The 23778-nt window shown below is 39.2% G+C and overlaps 1 protein-coding gene across 3 annotated transcripts in view; it reads right to left on the bottom strand.

The window, feature by feature from the left end:
• Positions 1-4926: 4926 nt before the first annotated feature.
• Positions 4927-23778, bottom strand: part of SLC44A1 (solute carrier family 44 member 1) — a 73096-nt gene continuing 54244 nt past the window's right edge. The window contains exons 10-16 of one of the 3 annotated variants that reach the window (XM_030968291.1): positions 23546-23711; positions 19143-19299; positions 18592-18675; positions 17377-17514; positions 15458-15694; positions 13812-13892; positions 4929-11619 (exon numbers count right to left, since the gene is read on the bottom strand). In XM_030968291.1, coding sequence (XP_030824151.1) covers positions 11596-11619; positions 13812-13892; positions 15458-15694; positions 17377-17514; positions 18592-18675; positions 19143-19299; positions 23546-23711 — 887 coding nt within the window. In that variant the 3' untranslated portion in view covers positions 4929-11595. Of the gene's footprint in view, positions 13893-15457; positions 15695-17376; positions 17515-18591; positions 18676-19142; positions 19300-23545; positions 23712-23778 lie in introns of all 3 variants that reach the window. The other 2 variants (XM_030968292.1, XM_030968290.1) reach the window with 2 other exon arrangements.

Raw genomic sequence — 23778 nt, 5'->3', positions numbered from 1 at the left:
TTTTCTAGGAGCTCACTCAGTCTAGCATGGCTCATTTGATCTCCTGATCTTCATGGATAGGGGTAAGAACAGGCCCAGTGCCTCACAGGAATAAATATGGCTCAACACACAGTGAGCTGAGCTGAGCTGAGTTATATATGGAGGATATGGCAGAGCCAGTGTTCTGCTGAACAGCCGTGGTGTTTCTTCCAGCTGAGGTCTGTGAGGGAAGCTGTGGGCAGCCTAAAACCTTCACAACTGGCATGTGTAACCATGCCCTTCTGGCTATGCTTGTGGGAAGAGGACATGGAAAATTTTCTCATGAGTATGGGTCTGAGCAGAGAAATTGCTCCTGCTGACAGCCTCCAGTGAAAATCTGGCTTTTTTGTACTGTTGTACTGTTGCTCAATAAAAGGTACAAGGAGTTGCAGTGAATATGTATTTCCTGTGATGCTATTTTGGTGTCAAAATTACTCTATCAGCATCCTGTTTAAAATGGGGTTATGATGGAGCACCGATCTTATTAGCTAATTGTGCTTGCTAGTCTGTGGCTCTGTATTTCACAACCATATTACAATGGTTGGCTGATGCGCTCTGCAGTCAGGATACTTTTAATTCCCCCTGGATTTCATTATTGTGACTGCAAAGAAAGGAACAGAATAGCAGATGAAGCTGTTGCTGTTTAGGCTTATAATGCTGCCTATGCTTTGTACTGAGTTGTGCCCTTAGGCTGAACGAGTTGGCAGGATTCATCTGGAAGAGTGAAAACGAAGATTTTGTATTTGTCTAGGTTTTGTGATACAACAAAAAAATTTAACCCTTTGACTCAGGAGCAGCTGCTCTTTCTTTTCCAAAGAGTAGACTACTTCATTACTTACTGCTTTTCTAGCCTCATCCCTCCAGAAAGGTTGGCTGGAAAACATCTGCAGGGCCACAGTGGGGGTGGGTAGAGCTACAAGGTGCAAATACAAGGCTGCTCCACAGCAGCCTGGACAACAAGCAAGGTTTTGCCATTGCTGGGACTTACCCCAATTGATGCCATATCTTGGCAGGTCATCAGTTCAATTCCCTTCTTCCTCCCACTTCCTTCACTGTGTCATGGCTGCAGCCCTTCTGGAGCTCAACCCCAGCTTGTGGCCACATATATAAATGTTTAGCTTAATTCAAACAAGAGTTTCTTTCCCCCCATGGCTCAAAACCTTAATGTGTGCTTTTTACTTGCCTTGTTATGTGCTATTCTTAAAGTAAGCTCAGATGGTGATTATGGAAAGGTGGGGGGCCCTGGCCCATAAACACAATGAAGTGAACAGAAATTCAGGCTTGTGTATAGTTCTCCCACACTCTTCATTCAAGTTTTGATTCCCTATTATTTCTTTAAGAAGCTTAATAGCTTTTCAAGCTGTTCATCTTCTGGGAGATTCAGACCTGCAAGTGCTTATGCTGGCTTTTTTGGGGAGCAAATTACATTTTTATAAAGCTGTCAAGCTTCATCTTCATCATAAACAGCATGAACCTCACATGCTTTTCTGGCAGGCTGGTCTCCTGCTGCAATGAAATACAGACCGTTCTGAGGTTTTCTTGTCCTTATGTTGTCCATAATGCACAGATACAACACCACAGCTTTCAAAAGCAAGCAGTCATGTTCCTTGCCTGGAGGCGGTAGGGCTTCTGTGCCCATAAGAAGAACTCTGCAGACCTCCTACCCAACCTTTCAGAACAGGCAGCAAACTCATGCTTTGAAATCCCTTTACTTCATTCAGCTATGTTCAACATTAGGTACTAAAGTTAGGTTTGTTGTTGTTACTAGGGGCAGTGCAATTTTAAGAGATTTGAAAGACACTCAGCATGCCTTCCAACAAGTGGATTTTTCTTCTGGCAAAAAGCAGGCACAGTGAAGTACCAAGACCCACTAAAAGACTGGAGGGGATTTTCTAATGGAGGATTAAGTTTTCGGATACTTTAACTATCAGAAGACCAATGAGTCTGAGGTGTTCATGTCTGTATCATTTCCCTTGCATAGGATGCAAATTCCACCCAATTAATTGCCTCTTGCAGCTGCAGAGGCATTTTTAGATCCCAGTTTCACACACAGCCTTACCTGTTCCTATTTCATTCATCCATCCTCCTGCAGTATCTGCGTACTTTAATGTACTCAGCCTTCATTGCATCCCCATCTTTGAGGAAAGAGAGGCACAGAGACAGAAAGTGAGATGTCCCAGGTGACAGAGGAGGAGGTCTTTGGTGGAGAAGCAGTGTGTTGGCCACAGGCAGGTGTCCAAATCTTTGAGCTAAACATCTCCTACCTAAGCAAAGGTGGGGGGACATGGAGAAGTGGCCAGACCACCATGCCCCATCTGGCATTGCCAATGCCTAGCAAATATTTTTTGTCCAAGGTTTGTATTCAGGACTTAATATTTAAAACTAGAATATAAGTAAGAGCTATCAGAAAAGCAATTAAAAACAGGAGATATCACTATTTCTGGAATTGTGGCAGAATTTTTTTTCCTAGGGCACAGGGTTCAGGCCTGTAATTTATTCTTCAGAGGACTCGAGTGTGAAATACCTGCTCACCCATTGGTCTCCCACTTGATTACTGTCAGGTGAGGTAGTGAGATACAGCAATTCAATAGCTTCTCTCATAGGCTTTATTTCTAGCTTTGACTGCTCGGTAAGCATCTCAGAAAATCTGCTCTGGTGCTGGATTTTCTTCCACTTTATTTTTAGCATATTTAAGGTAAACAAGAATAAGTACTAGATGAAGATGATGGCAGAAGCTGTCAGAAAACCAGCCTTTTTAGGTTTTCTGTGTGTGGGAGTGCAAGCTCCATCCATTTCACACATTCATAATTTAATAGTAATTAGAAATTCTAAATAATCACTCCCTGGGCACTAGCTAATCTTCATTAAACTAACATCTAAATATCAGTGACTAAAACTGGGTCAGTGGCCCAGAGTGGAGGGAAGGAGCAATTCTAGACTCCAGCAGCACAGGATCTGAGCTCCCTGGCTTGGAGAATGAGCTCATTTGCTGCTCACTAAATGCTGCATACAGAGGGTCCCATCCTCTACACATGGCAGAAGAGCTCCTTCAGCAGCCAAGGACACATGCTGTGTTGCTAGCAAGGAGACTAGTCCTTCATCTCCAGTGGGACAGCAGGGCTTTTCAGGGAGCAGGGATCTGAGAAGGCAGCTGCCTGTGCTGTTCTGCAATTGCCAATGCCAGGGGCTGAGTCCCAAGGGTAAGTGGTCAGAGATACATGCCCACCGCATGAAGAATGTCTTGCCAGTGTGAACTGCTGTGTGGTTGAAGGAAAAATCCCGCTTCTGCAGCTCCAGTCCTCTGTCTTGAGGTCCCTGCTAACAGCAGGAGAGCAGGGTTTTCTTCCACACTCCATCACAGTACCCTGAAATTTTCCTTGCAAGTCCCATGTCCCATTCTGTTCTCCCTGCATATGCTTCCCTCACTAGCCTTCTGCAGACCACCTTTAGGTGCTTGTTTTGGTTTTTTTTCTCCTGGAAGTCATGAAACTCCTGTTTCAGAGTATTGATCTCTGCAGACAGTGCTTCAGTCCCTCACTGCTAGAGTGAGTAAATAAAGCTAAAGAGCTCCTGTTCTGCAGCTCTGACACAGGCAAAATACAGTGGAAACCAGACAGGGTTTATACAACCTTTATGTTTCATGGTCCAGCCCCTAACACCTCTGCTGATGAAGGATATCTCTGGAGCCTCTTTTTCTCCGTGCAGCTAAACCCATCTAGCCATGCAGCTTCACTGTTAATAAACCGTGAAATAGACACTCTGAGCCAAGCGCACGCACCTTCAGTAGAACTGCACAACACTGACATGCAGCAGAACACTCTGGGTCCACAGCATGGACCCTGCCTGTGTGCAGAGGTCCTGCCTGATGGGCTGTCTGGTCCTTTTCCTCCTGATGGACTGATGATGATGACTGATTAGCACAACAGCATCAGTCTCCGTTTCAGAAGCAGCAGGAGTTTCCAGATAAAGTAAACTATCTCAGGCAAATACAGTGCTGAAGTAGTTTGTAGTAAATAACAATAGAAGCAGAAGACATGGTTCAGCCTGGCTACTAGTGCATTAGTGTATTAGTGTAAAAAAAATACCTGTCAGCAAGAAGCAGAAATATGCTGTGCTATGGAACAGAGAGGAGAGGGGAAGAAATCTTTGTGACTGTATGTGCCTCCATTATTGAGTCTACTCACCATCCATCTTTAGATATCCAAGCTGTTAGAACAGCTGTGCAGAGTGGGGAGTGTGTACAGGTTCTTGAGGAACAAGGTGATGGTGCCACAAGAGGTGCTGTGCTGGGATATGTAGCTTGCATGGCTCATAATGCATTGCAGTATCTCCTTCATGCCTCCCTACTGTTCACTGCCCCACAGCTGTCCTGGTAATGCAAAGCATCTTGTGAGCCAGCATGCTCCACATAGCCTTATGAGCCCTAAGATTCCTGCTTCCTGGGTATGAGCAAGGACTCTTATGCATGTGTGACCACAACCTCCCCTTTCACAGTGAAGAACTTTCCAACTGCTTCTGTATGTGACTAACTTCAGCACACCCTGTAGCCTATCAGAGAGGCTGAGGAATGTGGTGATGGGTGTAACCATTAGCCTAAAGGGACAGTTCCCAAGACTCTGGAGAGAGGCTGAGGAGCAGAGATGTGAGAGGATCAATGAGAAGAAAGACAGCAAAAATATCCTGCCTTTCCTCTACCAAACCCATTAACACGCTCATCTCAGAAAACATTACTTTTCTTGGCACCAGGACAGTATCTCCAGTATTACTGCAGCTACTCAGCTAAAGAGCAGGCACAGAACAAAGTAAAACTTCAGCAAAAATTTGACTTGCTTCTCAGGAACATGGGATTGTATTGAGTAAGAGCACAACTTACACACACCACATGGAAGACAGAGAAATTTCTTTCTTACTTAAAAGGAAAACTTTATTTTGATACATTAAAAAATCTATACATTTCTTAGACTAAAATACAGTTTTGCATCAGTATCCTGGCACAATGTCAGTTTACACAGAAAATCTAAGATTAGATCAGCACTGTTAATTTCTGTTCTCTTCCTGCATTCACAGCTTGCAGTATAAAATAGTTTAAGTTCTCAAGACAACAATGAACAGTGTCACATTTACTTTTCCCATTCTCAAAGGAGGTGGCATTCCACTGGAAAAAGGAGCACTTGTTAGTTGATCTTGATTCAATGTAAATCACTAAGCCAGTCCAGGGGTTTGATTGCCCTGTTAGAAGTATGAGTAAAGGAGGATGAAAAATTCGTTTCCAGATGAAGCTTTGATGGACTATGACAATGCAAGTACTGTCAAGCCTTTAAAATCTGTTCAGAAGATTTTCCTTTTTCCTCAGAGTAGTTTCTGTAATCAGCAACACAATTCATTATACAGAAATAACTATTTTCTATAGGTATAGTATTCCACTTTCATTTTGCTCTGAAGAGCTCCAGAGTAAAATTGAAGTGGGACACGGGATATGTTGCTGTGAGACGTCTGAATTGGAATGTGAATTTTCTTAACTACTGTGAAGATCCTGTGGAATATTTTTATCTGCTCTCCATGGCTCCACCTAACTTCTGGCAGTTTTTCTGTCCTACATTAGAAATAAAACCACCTTTCTGTTTTTTCTTCCCTCACTCCCCTGGCAGACATTATGAGATTGTTGGTGGAGCTGTTTTTCAAATGAGAGATATTCTCCTGTTTCAGTCTGAGCAGCAGGGAGGGACCCAACTAATACTAACATGGAGGACACATGGTATTTGAGAGTTAAAAAACATGTTTATAGCGGGAACTCCAGTCAGTGCACAACTTCTGCTGGGTTTCATGACTACTCAGTTTCCTAATTTCACCATAGCTTATGAAATAAACAATCCCTATTCCCACTAACCCAGAGAGGAGAGGCGGTACACTTAAGGAATGGTATCCATCAGCTGCCAGCATAAAACAGGAATGCTGTTAGGTATCTGCTTATAAATCACATACTTAGAGAGGCCATAGCTGCCTTTAACATAACTGAAATTAGGCTAGTTCTGTTAAAAGTCAGCTGGTACTTTTACTCTGAATTCTTGGAACTTTGGTTCTAAGGGGAGTTTCTGTAGAGAAGAAGCAAATGCTTATAACACCAAAATCTGCTCACCATATTCAAATATGATGACTTGACCTCAGTAAGACAGGGGAGTAGAATCTGATGGGCATTTGCTGGTTTTCTGCTAGTTTCATTTTAACAGATGTATGTCAAATTAATGCCAGATCGTTTAACCCCCAAATGGGTATTTTCAGATCAATTTATGCTACCGGTTCTCCTTACATATATTTTCATAATCCTGGTCTCTGAGGAGCTTCGGCTTGATTGTATCAGATTGCAAGACTCATCACAGCTCCATCCCAGACCAGAAATTTTGCCTTTTACACATAACCCACATCACAGGAGATGAGTTCCATCTTTTCTCTCATCTCTTTAAATATAAAAGAAAAAAATACCTTGAAAACAGTATTTGCTACAGAACACAAGAAATACAGATTTACTAGTCTCCATAATCTTGTTACATGGTGGAAATAACAGCAGAGACTAAACAGTTGGAAGAGCATTTGAAAATGAAATATTTAAAGTAAACTTTCATCATCCCAACAAAGAAGCTGAGGGCAAGAAATGCTTAAAATAAGCCTGCTGGGTTTTGTGTTGGGAAACAGAAGAGTTGTTTTGTTGTCTTTTTGGTTTTTTCACAAAGATGAAATAGAATTTCTGTGTCGATAATGTGACACAAGCTGTTCAAGAAACAATGGGCTAGTGATCGTTAGATTTAGTAAACAGTATCTGCACAGGCCAAGCCACGATTTAAAAAACAGGAATGCTGTAAGGTATCTACTTAATAAATCTTAAAACTGTTTCTTAAAACGACTGTGCCATATTCAATATAGCATGTAATATGCACTCTGAACTAAATGCTCACTAGATGGTGATGAGTATGTGTCTGCAACATGCATTTTATTCTGACTCTATAACATACATTCATAGAATACATCATAACCACTCAGAGCAAACCACTAAAGTGCATGCCCTGAGGGCACATTAAGTATATTGTTTCCAACACTGGCTGCTCAATTGCCAGAACACTGATACAGAAAGGGCTCATTTTTGCTTTATATCCCCATTATGTGCTGAAAGAGTAAGAGCTAACATCCCCTGCTCCCTCCATGAAAGGGAGCACTGTGGAGCAGGCTAATTGCCCGCTGCAAAAAAAGCCCTTTCAGAAAGAAGTAACCACCCTGAGAAGATGCTGTACAGAAATGCAGGGAGCAAGTCTTGGATTAATTACTGGGTAGGTGGGCCTGTGTACTGGGTTAGACTGGACAGTCAGCAATCTGCAAGATGCTGTGTTTTAGATCTGCAACTGTGCTGCCAACACAAAGCTTTACCTGCTACTGAGCAGTGCTTGCAGAGGGTCAAGGCCTTCTCTATTTTCCACTCTATGACCCCCGCAGTCGTTTGGGGTTAGGCAAAAGGATGAGAGGGCACAAAGCCAGGACAGCTGACCTGAACAGACTGAAGAAATACTCCACATCATATAATGTAACACTCAGCAATCAGACTGGGGTGGGTGTAGTTCACAAGCAGCAGCTGCTTGGAGATTGGCTGGGCGTTGGTCTGCTGGTAAATGATTGCCTTTGTTTTTGTTGGGTTTTTTTCCCTTTATTTGCTTATAACTGCACTTAGATCAGTATTTTTGTCCTTTCACTGCTGTCTCCCATCCTGAGCAAGCAACAGATAGCAGTGTATGTGACAGCCATGGTCAACCCACCACAACATTTAACTGCATTTTCCATTGTTAGGTCTCCCTTATAGAAAATGCTTTCCAAATGCAAAAAGTCCTTCATTTACTATGCCAATGTAAGGCCACATTTAGAAGCCCATCCTGGTTCTGGCACTGGGAGTTCATGGAATGCTGAAGATGCAAATCCTAGCTAGCCATCCTATGTGTTAAGTCTAGCTGTGGAGCAGCAGTGAAACTCTAGAAGTGATTGGTTGCACTGCTAACCACAGTGATGGAGTAATACCAGACAAAAAAAGGAAAAAAATTCTACGTCAGAACTTTAGCTTAGCACATACTCTCCCTCTCATTCACTAAAGGTAATATCCTGAATCATTGCCTCAGGAAGGTGAAAGGGAATGTGGTAAGATCAAGGGACAAAGGGGAGCTGACACTCTGCCACTTGCCACTCTTTTACTCAGAGAGCAATATGGAAATGAGACCCAAAAGAACAACAATAAAAAACATTCTCTAAGGCTGGAAGAAGCAGTAAAGATGGCATGGTACTGTTCAACTTCCAAACAGAAAAAATAAGGGGGGAAAAATTAACAAATTAAGGATTGGTATGTTTTTTCTGTTTGAAACTTAACTGGTCAGAGGCTATGATGCAGAAACCCAATGCTGGGAAGTAGTAATCCCAATGATTGTTTCTAAATCCAAATTGTCCAGCCTAAATCTCCAGTCTTTTAGCACTATTCAATTCACTGGACTTTCTGAGGAGATGATTTCTCTGTTTTAGCTGTCTCATCTGCTCCTCCTGCATTGTTATTCTCAGTGCAGCATCACTCTCTACTTAGTCTAGACTGCTTCCCACAAAGCAGACCATACACTGGCTTTAATAACCAACAGTCAAAAGAAGTATTTAATCCCTCACAGCTGGCAGACCCCAACACCCCTACTGCCAAAATTTATGTATGGGATTTACATGCCAAAATGTCCTCCCACTTCACTATCCCCACTAGGAAAGGAAAGCAGTCTAAATTTGTCCTGAAAAGTTGTCTTTTCAAAATTCTGTCTTCTGCTTATCTCTGTGCACAAGACAGAGCTGTAAGAGGGCAGCTTGTAGTTTGGTTGCAAATGAACTTCAACGGGCATTCAAAAGCTTTAAGGGGCCACTGGAAAGCCTGTGTGTGGATGGAATGCCTTTTTGTCAAGACTGAAAAGCTCTGCATGCTGGATATACACTCAAGAATGGTGCACACATTTTTATTAAGAACTTTGTAATTATATAGGTTTCTCACTTAAACATTACAACTACCCATAGAAAAGTGTTGCCTGTGTCTTTTAAACACCATGTAAATAAACAAATTTATTTTTAAGACAGGATAAACTGCTATAAAAATGGTGCACAGTCAAGTAATACAAAAATACAAAATTTGTTACCAATTGCAGTCCTAGTTGCAATTACAGAGTATAGTTCCCACTCAGGACATCCACTGAGTGAAGAACACAAACTTGTGGAACCAGTCATGGCAGAATTTTCTTATCAAAATGAGCAGAATACAAGGTTTCTTTGATTAAGCACTTCCAATAACCTCCAAACAAGATGAAAACTAGATTCTCTGGAAGCAACTGGGTACTTGATAAGTCTTTTAGTCTTGAAAACCAGTTTCCAGAATTCATCTAAGCTAGTTTTTACATTTGTGTTGCTAAACCCCTCTGATCTACACAAATACTGGTGTTGAGTACCACTGCCATCTTAGACACTGGTACTGCAGGAATGTCTCCTCTCCACAAAAGTAAGGCTGCTCCAGTGCTTCTTCTGGGCAAGTCTGACCTCTAACTTGCACAGAGAGTCCTCACCTGTGCTCCAGTTTGAATCCCTAGGCTGAAGCTCTAGTCCAGTCAGCACTTACATAGATATGTATGTTACAATTTCCATACTTAAGAGAGCCCTCCTGATGCTAGTAGTTACAGATATGGTTCACTTAAATGAGTAAGTGCTTCCAGGACTGGATAAGTCTCTTTGCCTCCCCAACAGCTATCATTTCTGAATGTATCTTTATTTTTGTACCATTCAAATAGTTTGGGTTCTGTGATATGAAAAGTGTAAATTGTTTTAACTGGCTTATAGGAAAAAAAAATAACAAATTTAAGTTATCAAATGACTTCTGGAAGCAAAAGTGAAACGTTTTACTATTGCCAAAAAGATAAGAGCACTAGTTAGCTAAATGACACTACATAATTATTTAAAACTTCAGCAGCAATTTAGAAGTCTGATAGTCTGAAAGGAAGCACAGTTAACTGCTTACTTACTAAACCTTGATTACACGATTTGTGCATGTCTTTACCTAGACATACCTCTCTACTCCATCATAAAGCTTCTGTAGAAAGGCTCTTACTCTTTCAAAAGATTTTCTGGAATGGAGTGATTGAACCATTGAGGCATCATTATTTGCAGACAGCTTGTAATTAGTGCAATAAGTTTAAAAATTCTGCTCTGAAATATTAACTTTACAATAACAAAAATAGTTTTCTTAAAAAAATGTTAACAAAAGGAATATATAGCATAGACAGATCATAAATTCTTAGCAAATACAGTTATGCATTTACCAATTCACTATGCTGAATAATTGAATATTAGCATTCACGTCTGGTGAACTTCCAGACTGAAGAGATATTTATGTATATAATAATAATAGAAAAGCATGTTCTCTTGTCATTATTTGATAATTTCAGATAACTATCCTGGCAGCTACACTTCCAAAGGAATGTTTCTCTGCCCTTTCTGGCTTTTGCCACCCACTACAGTATGTACAAATATGGATCAAGCAACAGGCAAGGAATGATCCTTTCTACCTCCCAGAGCTCTCTCATTAGATGAAATGAAGCATATAGTACTTTTTTATGTACAGCAGTATAATTCATTTCTCTTCCCATCCTCAGCATCTTTGTATCTAGTCATGAATTAATCATGAGTATGGCTAAGACTGAGCTTTAACAATCTGTTATTTCACTTGCCTGTATGGAGAATCCATACCCTTCAAAGGAACACTGCTGAAGTGTGAAGGAGGCTACTGAACTCAGGGGGAGGATAGAGGGCAATGGGTATGAGGGGTAAAAGTAGGGTAAGCAGGAAGTTAATTGCATATAAAAATTATCTGTCCCCATTTTGTAGGTTCTGTTTAATAGGAGATGCAAGGGCTCCCACACACCTAAATACCTGAGGAGTTGGTTATTGTGATGTCTGATACTGGTAAACAGAACTGTGCCCTGCCAGGGCTGTAAAGTAAAATAACTGCTTACAAACACATTTCAACTGAACAAATTTTTGCTGAAACAACCTCTTGAAAAAATAAATTTGAATTTTTTCTTGATTTTAAGGTTTTCTGTACATGTCACTGTCCTGAATTTAATGAAAATTTTAAAGAAATTAAACAAGTAAAACTCTCAGTAGATTAGCAGTGTCATGGGAAATCTGTCTCTAAACCCAGTCATGATTTCAGATTATCTTTACAATGATACTTCCTCCAGATTTTAAAATATCAAGCAGATAAGAATCAACATTTCCATGACCACAACAAATAACTTAAGAAATGGAACAATGATAAAGCTGCTTGTAAAAGCCACCCGTATGAAAAGAGTACATGTTTCACAAAAATAATTGTTAAAAAAAGTTTTAAATCCCTGTTCCTTTTCTCTGATTTTGGCTGTTTAATTTTATAGATATATATATATAGATATATATATATATATATATGTATGTATGTATATATGTATATATATACTGTTTTGGAATGTCAATGGGTTCCAATATGGCTGGCTAGTTTCAAGATGAACTTGCTCCAGAGGCCTAGAAAACAAAGTCATACAGTACAGTCTTAGACAGATGCCAAAGGACAAGGAGAAATTGAGTCAAAGGTGTCACTGGAAGCCATAAAGAAAAAAGTGTGAAAAGGTGGGGTTTTTTGTTGTGCCTTGATACAAGAACAGAACTTCCTAAAGTGTTTTCTCATCTCTGCTACTAATATCTATTTTAAATGCAACTGCACTTAGGGCATTTCACTTGAAGAAATAATTGTCATATCTAAGAAATATCTGCATTTCAAGGAAACTGAAGCAAACCAGTAAAGACTCTGTTTGTAAAAAAAGAGAAAAAAGTAGTGTTGATCTAATTTTCAGACATGCAATTTTGGGACTACAGGCACTACCGTTACACAACAGACTTATGAATGATCCTATTCTAGCTATAACTGAGGCCCTCTACTTTGGGGAAAGGTCTCAGAAATTTAACTGCTGTGTCCCATCGTGATCAGGAAGTGAGATCCTAGTATTTCACAATCAAACTGGAGCTGAATGCCCAAAAATGGAAAACCACAAGGCCCAAACAGTTCCAAACGAGACATTCACATGAGCAGCAGAATTGGGAGTAATTCAGCAGGAGACTTCCACTCTGAGCTTCAAGTGCTCAGCATCTTCTCCAGTGATCCTAAGAGGACTTTCAGCCAGTCCAAGAGTCCATAAAAAATCTCAAAGAATAAAACCACCCTTGGTTTGCAAGTACTTGGTTTGCAATTCTACAAGGGGCAGGACTGAATAAAGTTTCTTAACATCCAAGCTTCAGGCAGTCAAGTACAAAAGCGTAAGTAGCAGTCGGTGCCAGCTCTGACAACAGTGTAAGTGGAAAACCACTTAAGGTTAATCAATTATTTGAAACAGAGTTTCACATAAAACTTTGAACTGAATTTTTGTGCATATTACTAGAGAGCTTGCACACCCAATTCTCAATCATTTTCATGGCACATTTGCATTTACAGCAATTAGATCGCTCTGAAAATCCCAACGTTAGTGTCTGCTTGACCAGCTAGAATTACTCCCAGAAGAAAACGGTAAATGAGCATAGAATTAGTTTTTTATATGTATAAACACAGCAGCATTTAGGCATAAGCAAATCTAGAAACTGGTATGCCATAATGAAATAGCAAAACACGCAAAGCTACACATCTATCCAGTCTATAGCAGGAACCCATTCCAGCTTAGTCAAAAAATGCTCATGCAACATGGCTTCACATACATTGTTGGAAAAAGAAATTCTTCTGTTAGCATACACTTATTTAGATTCCATTTGGTTAAAAAATGATCCCCATGGTACGGAAATGAATAAGACCCCAAACACTCTGAGAAAGTGATAATGGAAAAATATTTTGTTTCACTAAGTCATAATGTACGATGAGAAATCATACCTTGCCCAGCCTGGCTCTCTGTTATACACCCTCTGTCCTCCACCTTCCAAACTTATCCTCCTATCTGTTATCTGTACCATGTATAGTGTTCTTATTCCAGGCTACTCAGACATGCAATGCCTTCCTACCAGGCACACCATAACTAAAACAGGCTGCAGAAGCATAAATGATGCATTGTTCACTGTCTGTGCATCTGACAGTGTGAAATGGAAAGAGCACACAAGAGACAAGCAACATAAGTAGTTGGCAATAAAACAAACAACTGGGAGAAATGTCATTTGAGCAGGTTGAAAGGAATCACTGTACCCAATTCCTTGGCACTGTGTAACATAATTTGGTGAGGGCTTTGAATACCTGGTCTTACTTTGCAACAATGGATGCACGCAGTAAGTGTTCTTCATTTCAGACTTTTGCAGTGAATGTAAGATGAGCAAAAATTGTTCATCTCAGGGCTGAGAAGCGCCCATTGAATCTCAGACCCAGCTTATTTTTAGACTGTTCAGCATCTGGGGCTGTCTGCATATACCACATGGCATGCACCACTAATCCTAATGAAATGATACTGCATTTGTTTCATATGAGACAGTTCCTTTCATCTTACTTTTACAGGAGATGGTCTCAGCTGTGACAAAAACTCTGCCATCCAGGTGATAGGCAAGCTCACAAACAGAAAAAGCAGAACATCTTGAGTGATACAGAGAACAAAAACTTCTCCTGAAGAAGTGCAGTCAGTAAAGACAAAGAGGGAGAAGAAGTAAAAGTGAAACTCTTGGAGGATCGCCACCTCCTCATCTGCACCTACCATTGGTTTTAGCTCTCTGCCTTCAGCTCCACCTCCCCGGCCAGCTTCTTTCATAGATTTCTTACTATTCTCCACAAACTCCTGAAAAACAGTAATGAAATGACAAGCGCTTTCATAGAGCAGACTCCAAACATTAAATCTCAAGACAGAAACTTCAAGATGTAACTACTCAAAATATCTAGCTAATTTGCATCTCCCACTTCTGTTGCTTAGACTGGACCACAAGGTATCAAAAAAGCCTTCCAAATAACAGAAAGGTCTCCCTTACTTAATTCTGGAAGTCAGACAGATGTTTGCCTTGTGTACTCTTACAGCTTTCATATTTACCATGCAGTGCTCTCCTTTATGGGGAAAGAAGGTAAAAGACTGATTTTCAAAAAACAAAATAAAGTCAAAACCAAACAAAAAAAATTCACAACAAATACCCCAAACAAACCAGAATCTCATTATTGCCTTGTATCCTGTGCCTAAAGTTAGAACTACATTAAACAACAAAAGGACTTAGAGATAATTACTTGCAAGATTTGGCTGATTTCCCTAACTGTCCTCAATTCAACCTCTTACATTTTTCACAAAATCACAATCTCCTTTTCATGTAGATTAGAAAATGTGCTATAAAATGTTAAGCAATATTTTTTCTCTTAAAGGCAAGAATTCTGCAGAAAATGTCAGTAAACTTTAGCTGCTGGGGTTTTGTGATATTGACTGTTGACTAAAGAAACCTGCAATGCTTTTGCAATATATCAATGCTTTCTTCTGAGAGAACTTGCTGCATTTTACTCTTACTCTGTTAAAAAGCAACTAATCAGCAGCTGATTTATTTATTATATACTCTAGATTCCATAGGGCTTTACAGAAGCCCTAAATTCTTGGCAGAAGCACTAAATTTTTGGCATGATTTTCCCACAAAAAAAATTGCTAAGAAGTCATGAAAATCTTCCTCTAGCCTACACAAGGGTACATTTTACAGAGACATATTCTACACCTGCCACTTAAAAACACTGACAAGAAATTTCCTATGCAACAAAAAAGTGAGAGGCTTGACAAGCCGATTTTTTTGTATCTTGGTTTCTAGTTATAGTGAAGGGAGAATAACATGGAATAAAAATGGACAAAATGAATCGTCCTTGCAAAAGGCCTTGCACGTAGGCTCCAGGATAGGACATAAAGCCTGGTATTTCTAGGTGTGACAGAGCCAATTCTGGTCGATGCCTATATCAAAACTCCACTGTGATCACTATCTATGCATGAGGTAGAATACTCTGATATTTTTCCTCTCTCATATCCAAAGAGAAGTCCTTCTTGGGAAAGTAAAAAAACCTCAAGTTTTCCTCCCTTGATTTGTTTCTTTCTATTCTGCACTGCGTAATTTACAAGACATGATATCCAAGAGTATGAATCTGTAAGATCACTGCTCATCCAATAGCTAGCAAATAGAAGCCAATACCATGGGAAGGAAGCATCATTACTCACTTGATGCTTATCAGATGCCACGGTCTCTTGATCAAGCCATGAACAAGATGGCAAGGTAAAAAAAACAACCAAAAAACCCCCATATTGAACTCAGCTAGTGCATTCATTCCATTGTCAAAATACCTATTTTATGGAACCAGATCCTTAAACTTTGAGAGTAAGGGAAAACTTACCATGAGAACTTTATCCATGTAGAATTCCCTGCCAGGGCTCCCATCATTGTATTTTGTATCGATGGCAAAACATAAGAAAAGGACATCAACAACCATTTCATAAATGGAAAGGAAGCAGTGAGCAACCAGGAATGCAAAGAGGCAGACAATGATGAGTGGCAGCACCCAGATGGTGTAATCTCGTTGGTAATTCAGCAACATAATGCCAGCCAAACCTGTGCTGCAGACAATCAGGACCTGAGGAAGAAAATGGTAGACAACTCTAATGGTAGAAGCCTTTTGAAATTTTTTGTTTGGTTTGTTTGTGTTAAGGCAGTATGCTTCTTGGTCTGCCAGGGTTAGAACTAGAGGTAACAGACAGTAGGTAACAAGAGCTTTACCTCCTGGATTCCCCATGTCCCTGAGGATAAAAGACATTTAACTTATTTTTCAGCAGGTTCAAGTCAATTGTTACACATTCTTCGTTACAAAGAGTATTTTTCAGAGAAAATTACATTTATATTCTGCCGTCATCATTCTAGTGTTATACAATATTCCTGTGAAAAAGAACTTTATCCTGTCAATTATATAAACCCCACAACCAGATGCCACGCATCAACTAACATGCAGTTGGTTTTTTATTTGGGATGGAGGCAGAAGTTAGGTATTAGGAGAATGGTATGTTTTTCATTTTGCTAGTGGAAACAATTTCCAAGCTTCTTTAATATCTATTTCTTCTCCATACAGGAGAAAGTAGATCAGAGTTCACATGAGGTACTTCATGTAACAGTCTCTACAGAACTACACTATGTGTGAGCCCATAACAGATATTCCACTGGATATCAGTCTGGTTTTGACAAAACCAAAAAGACTAAATTGGTGGTGCCAATTAATTTTTTGAATATTTATGAGTGTATTATTATGAATAGCAACTAAACACAACCATAAAATAGGTCAGCTTTTACAAAAATATCACATTGAACTGCTAGAGGAGATGCTGATAGTGTAGCATTATTTAAGCTGATACTGATTTTTATGTGCACTGTTCATTTGAACATGTCTGTCACATGAACATTTTTCTAATAATCTGAGATGTCTTTTCAGGGGGTGTTTCTTAACACTTTTCAGATTCCTCAGTAAAACTTTGTGATGTAATTTCAGGTTCTCCAAAGCACCTATATCTCCCCTATGGATTTATTCCTTCTCACAGCTTACTCACTTAATTACTGGATACAAGGTCCAGCCTGCTGAACTTCCAATTTAACAGAAGTAGAGGAATGCAATAAAGAATACAGATCAGTCCAACCAGTGTCCAGATAAGTAATCTGGTATTAATTGTTTCAGTAAATTATGGTACTTCAAAGGATAGAAATAATTCACTGGATTACAGTATATGTCCATTAGCTGGAAATCCAAAAGGCTGACTGATCACAGAAATTATTCTGGTCTCCTTTTAATTCTCAGAGTAGAACTAACTTAGTTGCTTAAACTGGCAGTTCCTCATAGCAGGCTTCTGTACTCTTCCAGTCTGATTTTGTCATAAAAGGCGATCACTAACGTGTCGAATTTTCAACATAAACCTAGAGACTCCATACTACACAGAATTTAAAAGAACAACTTCCTTTCCTTACAATCCTTTGTCTTAACTACAAAATCAAAACCTTAGACTTTCTAATCACTTTTCTCTTGACTCCCTAAAAAATGCAAAAAGTGTCATAAACTTCAGCTATTCCTCTCTAGTCACTTTTACTAAATTGAGGTGGATTATCTGTTTATGCTCCCTATATTGGATGGTCCCTTCCTAACATGATGCAGCTAGATGTGATAAAGTGCACACCAAGAAACAGGATTTTTAAGGTATTTTGAATTAGGGTTCAAGTCATTGCTAAAGAGAGATTGCTCCTACATATATCTGTAGCAGCTGTATGCAGCAGACATACCTTTCCTAGAAACAGCATAAAATCCCCAACTGTGTTTATGGCAGCCACTCGCAAAGCGTTTTCCACTAGGATAACAAAGGCATCCTTTGCTGAGGTGCAGAAATTGGTGCTGTTGATAGCTGTGGCTGTATACGCATTCTGAGAAAAGGAGATTGAAGATTTATTCACAGAATGATCAGGTATTTCAAATGGAGGGTGGGGAAGGTGAGGGGGTAGATACAGCTTTGAGTAAGACACATTCATCATATGATTTTAATGAACAAAATTTCCCTTGAGAGTTGTTGAATCAAGCAATATGAAACAGCTGACAGAAGATTATATGAGGTAAAGAATTACTATTCTTCTCCTCTCTTGCTCATAATTTATGCATTAACAAGTTTGTTCAAAAAAACTCATTAAACAGAATTTGCAATTCGTCTGCAGGAGGAGGTGAACAGTAGCATAGCTACAGAAATTAAATAGTTCCAAAAAAACCAATCTGGAAATATAAAAGAATCTGAGTGTCATACAAGTCAACCAAGATAATTTCTAAATACTTAACGAGACTGCATTCAAGGTTAGTGAGGACAGTTTTCAAGGATTACATTGGGGAATTTAAAATGCTTTTTTACAATTTTATCCTCTACATTTTCACCAGTAAGAAAAAATTAACAACAGTGAAAGAGATATTATGTACAAGATATTTATGTACAAGATATTTATTTATGTGAAATTTATGGCCCATAAACCCACTTTTTCAATGGGTCTTTTACCAGGACCAGCCAGTGTGTTGCATTTTGCAACTCTTTTTGTCCTTTGTAGATGATTATGACAATTTGATGTTTTGTATAGCTTTTACACTGTGAGAATCTTAAATATTATGCATAGAAAAGCTTAATTCTCTTTTCATAGCAAAAATATTTTGAAACTCAGATGTAGTTTGACTGAGTAGACCTAAGGGGGAATTTCTCCACTAAACCACTAAACAAATTGTTAAAAAGTTGAGAAACCATGTTCACAAAGATGAATATGGGCTATTTTTTAGTTCTTGTTTATATTCCAAAGATCAGTGTAGTGATTTGCAGTGTAATTTCAGAAATGGAGACAAGACTGAAGTTCTGTCATTCAAGTTCAGTTCCAAAGTACAATACACTATGTGTCGGCATCAGATTGCACTCTGGGAATATGTATACTAATATCAGCTCTTACATAAAACATAAATATGGAAAATCTTACCTGATTTAAGTATGTCAGGCACTTTTCTAGACACCAAAGGCAGCAAATGCAGGCTTTAAGCATACAGCGAGCACAAGCATTTTCCTAGAAAAGCACAGAATTTGTGTAGGAATATGTGGGAAATGTGGGAAAACATAGATAAAGAGTTTTTTGTGGAAACTAATCCCTTGTGCTTCAGTAACTGATATTCAGCCTGCTAGCTTAAGTAATCTGTACCACTCCCATGGTCCTGTAAAGTCTAAATATTCCAAGAACAATAGGATGGCTTGGGTTGGAAGACACTCCCAACACCACAGGCAGGGACACCTTCCACTAGACCAAGTTGCTCAAAATCTCATCCAGCATGACCCAGAACACTTCCAGGGATGGGATATCCACAACTTCTCTGGGTAACTTGTTCTACTGCCTCACCACCACCCTCACAGTGAAGAATTTCTTGTTACCCAGATCTATTCCAAAACAAGATTTCCATCTTCCCACATTGACTAAACAAAGCGGTAAACACATAAGGACTTGAGTTTTTATAAGAAAATGGAATCTATTTCTCTTACCTTTCCTTTGAGTTGTGTATGAATATACATAAGAATCATTCGTGGTATCTTCACTAGTGTGATAATGAAAGACCCCTTTGCTACTGTTCCTAGGTGGTAACAAACAAGGCGATTAACAGATCCCAGAATAGGAGTAAATGGTAGATTTCTTTTCTCCCTGTTGAAAAGAGAAAAAAAAATACATAGAATGATATTTAAGAAGTGCTACAAATTCTCAATAAAATAATGTACAGAAGGAATATATTATCCTCATACTAGCTTTCAGGATATATTGCTCACTCCACCCTGACAATCTGTGTAACTCACAAATTTGTCTCTAATGCAGGACAAGGATTAGGAATTGGTATGTCATACTGTTGGAGACTGCAATGTTATCGTTTATGGCTTAAGGATTTTTATGAAGGACTTTTGCCTGTTATAGCAAAACTTTATAACAAAAGCTGCATGGAAGACCACCACACCCTGAATGAGCCTCCTGACTGAGGCTCTGGACTGCAAGTTGATGGAGATAAGAGAAAGTGACTCAATTCTGGGCTGGGGAAAAAAATAAAAACGTTCAAGGGAGGGTTAAGCCTCACACCTTTGGGGTGGAGACCACAGCCCCAGGGCTATCAGCTGCCACACTTGCACAGGCCCTCACACTAAAGGGTGGGGGTGGGAAGGACAGGTTTTGGGTGTGTGGTGAAAAAGCCTCCGGTAAGAGGCAGTGAATGCCAATACTCTGCAGGGCAGACCTGCCCAGGTGCAGTCACCTCTTCACTCGGGAAAGCCACATCTACAGGACATCCACGTGAATGACAACAGACGGATTGTCATGGTCCATCAAAAGGTCCCCCCACAAGGGGCCCCCAGATCTTGCACTGGACCACTGCAACATGATGTAACAGATCCACAGGGTTGCAAGGGACATGTCAAACCTGCCCTCTAGGCATTCCTATATGAATATATATGAATCCATTGGATTCTATACTTTTTGGGGTGCGGGGGACCCTTGGAAGGATGGTATGTTTCTACCTAACCCCTGTCCCTCTCCCTGCTCCCCTCCCTGCTCTTTTTCTACATATTCCTTTCTTTTCTCTTTCTTTCCCTTTGCCTCTTTTAATATTAAATAAAATATATAAACTTTTTCGGTTTTTTTTGGCACCAACATCTAACCTCCTTTGGTTTTAATTAAGTTTTGGAGTATATTTTGAACCTTTCTGTGTTCGATCCATTTTATTCACAAAGACTTAATTTTCTTTGCTCTTCTCTGTTTAAATTGATTTGTAACACATATGAGTAGTGTGGTGATGCATCCCCTTTGTCCCTTCCCATCTTGGGCTGCATTATGATCTCAGAAATGTTTCTTAGGCCCCTGTCTTGACAAATAGCACCTGGGCTCAGCTCCTCAAACTTATCAGAAACACAGTCTGCTCCCAGGAACTTGTCCTGTCTATCAAGCTCCTGTTTTTAAAGGAACAGCCTTGTAAACTTATTTTTTGTGCCCAAATATCAACCTCGGTAGAACAACATTTCTGTTATTGAACTTTCAAAGAAAGTTACAGACCTGAATTGTGGACAGGATGGAAAATTACTATGACTAAAGCCAATTCTCTTGCAACCCCGTAAACTCCTGGACCACAGTGGGCTATGACCAGCACCTCCTTCTGAGTGGGACCTCTCTGAGCCACTGAACACTTAAGTTTGTGATACTCAGACGACCAACATCAAATGTTGCTGACAGAGCTTGGGCTGACACCCCACTTCTCAAGCCTCAACCCTTCACCTTTTGAGAAGGTGCGGAGGCATCTGACCTGAGCGCTTCACTGAACTTGAGAGGAATTTTTACGGGTCTCTACCTTGTACCTACACATGGGAGAGTGAATGTGCTACAGCAAATGTACTGTGAACGTTAGATAGGTAAGTAAATCAGGTTTAAGTAACTGAGTCACTGTTGTGCTCATAGTAAATTCTATACACTCTTTTGCTAAATTCATTAAATTACACTATTGATTAAGTGATACTAAGTTTAAGTGCTGTTTAACTCTTTAGGCCTAAACTGTTGGTGAAGTCTGGGGCTAAGAGTGGCAAGATGGCCTACTCTTAACCTTGTGATTCAATGAGAGGGTCCCCCTCATTTTTTTATCCTTATCCTTTCTCATCATTAGCCTTTACCATCCCCAGCTTCCACATAATTTTAGGTTTAGTCTTAGATTAACTGATTTTAGTCCTACTTTTCCTTTTTAAAGTGTTCTTTAATCATCTACTAAGTAGTAGAGTGAATCTTGTCAATGAACTCTGTCACACTTAAACTTCTATATTAACCAGCCTTTGCCAATACCTTGGCCAGTGATTCTCCAAGCAACTGGAAACACTCATTGTTGATAGGCAGTCTTACTAGCAGCTGGCTGCATTACCACTATTAAGAACTGGCAATTCCCTTAAAGCTGCATCACATGGTGTGCAATTCAAAACCTTCCAAAACAGTAAGAAACTGTGCTAATACTTTTTTAGTCAGACTACTGATAAACTTGCCTTCTCCTCTCTTGTTCTTTTGGAGATCTTCGTATAGACTTTGGAGTGGATATTATTAATTGATGAGGTAAACTCTTTGCTCAGATTTTTAAAATTTCTGATTTAGCTGTTATATCCTCAAGGTGCCAAGGGTTGAGCCTTAAAACAAGTTATTTTATGCACTGTAGCTATAATGTATTTAATTTATCAGATGAATACTCACATTCACAGTTTCAAGCCATTAATCTTTTCTACCAAGAAACTAATTTATACTCATCTCTCAAAGGATAGCACTAATTAAACATTTAAAGAACAGCTCTTCTTCTTTATTGGAAATAAAAGCATGATAATAAGCATATTAAGAAACATGTGATAACATTCAAAAAATAAAGGATCTCCCCAGCTTGGAAGAGATGAGAATTTCACTCAGAAAAGAAAACAAAAGTAGATTCTTCATTCCACAAAACTAATATCTGCATAATGTAATCCTCAGATGTTAATGATTAAAGTAGGTTTACCCTGTATTTTATTCCAATTAGCTTTCAGGGGAAGACAAATTTTACTCCCTGTTAGGCACAATCACATAAATTGCTTGAGTCTTATGCCCAGGCAAACCAAACACTTCCTCATTTTCAGGGCAAAGTCTGTAGCACAAAACACTTTGAAGCCTGTTATTGCCTGAGTTGAAAGGAATCCATCCAGGTAAAGTGAATGAGCAGTGAACAGGTATAAAACATTTCTCCATGGATAACCTCATCTCATTTGATTTGGAAAGCTGTTCATATGCAAAATAATGGGTAAGTGCAAATTAGTGCCTTTTCTGTTTTTACAAGTCACTTTTCAAATTACGGTTGTACCTTAAAATGCAAAAAGAAGATAACAGAGAGAAACGAGTATTTACTAACTTAAAATAAAATTGCTGTTAAGGAATTATAGGGTATGGATGAAATAAAAATCATTCACCCTCAGGCGACAGGAAAGACATAAACTTACAGATGAAGCACATTGCTAAGCAATCTATTTCAGTGCAGAGTTATTCTCCTTCTTCTGTATTTTCCTCATTCTGCACTCAATCTAGTTTAATTATTCACAAGATTACAGCCCTGTAACATCTTGTAATAACCTCATAGACGTATTTGATTGGTATAGTGAAGAACTTCATCATTAATAAAATAACAAAACTTCTGACAGCACAATAAATTGATTCCTTGCTTTTGATATTATTTTAAAGAGTAGGGCAGACAAGGAGTCAAATGTAGTTCAGGTACCAGCCTCAATGAAAAAGACAAAGCAATTAAACGTTTGTGATCTGAATCATGCACTTGAAAAATACCTGCATTATTCAAAAAACTGATACACAATTTAGTTCACAAGTACAGCAATAAAATACGATGCTTTAAAATTTTATGTGAATTTCTATATGGTCTTGTCAGGATCTATATATAAATGATTAATCTAATAAGATCTTAAGTAATCCTGTGAAGGAAAGATTAATGAAGATTAGTGAAGCACTGTAAATAATTTTAAGGGCACTGTTTTGCAATTAAAATAATAATCAATTGCTTTCATTATTTTTTAACCTCTATAGATCTTACCAGTATTAATTATTTAGCAAAACAGATGACCTTCCAGACTCATCCTACTTTGTAAACAACCACCCATACCTGTAGAATGTTCACAGCTTACAAGGCAAATAATACTTCAAGTTTTATATATCAAGAATACCATCTATAAATGGCAAAACAGATAGTTCAGGACTTTACATTATTTAAAAAAGGGTCAAGGCAATTTAACTGTTCCCTGGCTTTCCCAATGGACACAAATATTCTCCCCAGAAACCCTGCTGCTCATTATTTCTGCTAAGTCAATGTGTAGGCTACTCATGATAGAGCTATCTAGCTTAGCCTTACCTTGTAAAATAGTATGTTACAACAGCCCCTGCTACTGTCATCTGCTGACAGGCTAGGATAAACTCGCTGATCCAGATGAGTCCCACTACATGGTACCACCACATGTATTTCAAAGGACCTGCCATCCGAAATTCAACAAATCCTTCCTCATTTGGGACAGGACTACCTAGAAATGAATGAGGGTAAAAAGCAAAATTATGTTTACATCAATTCATAATGAAGGAAGTATATGG

This window comes from Camarhynchus parvulus, chromosome Z (assembly GCF_901933205.1).
Source record: "Camarhynchus parvulus chromosome Z, STF_HiC, whole genome shotgun sequence".
Lineage (NCBI taxonomy): Eukaryota > Metazoa > Chordata > Aves > Passeriformes > Thraupidae > Camarhynchus > Camarhynchus parvulus.
The sequence above is the reverse complement of the archived record's forward strand: the minus strand, read 5'-3'. Positions and strand labels throughout refer to the sequence as shown.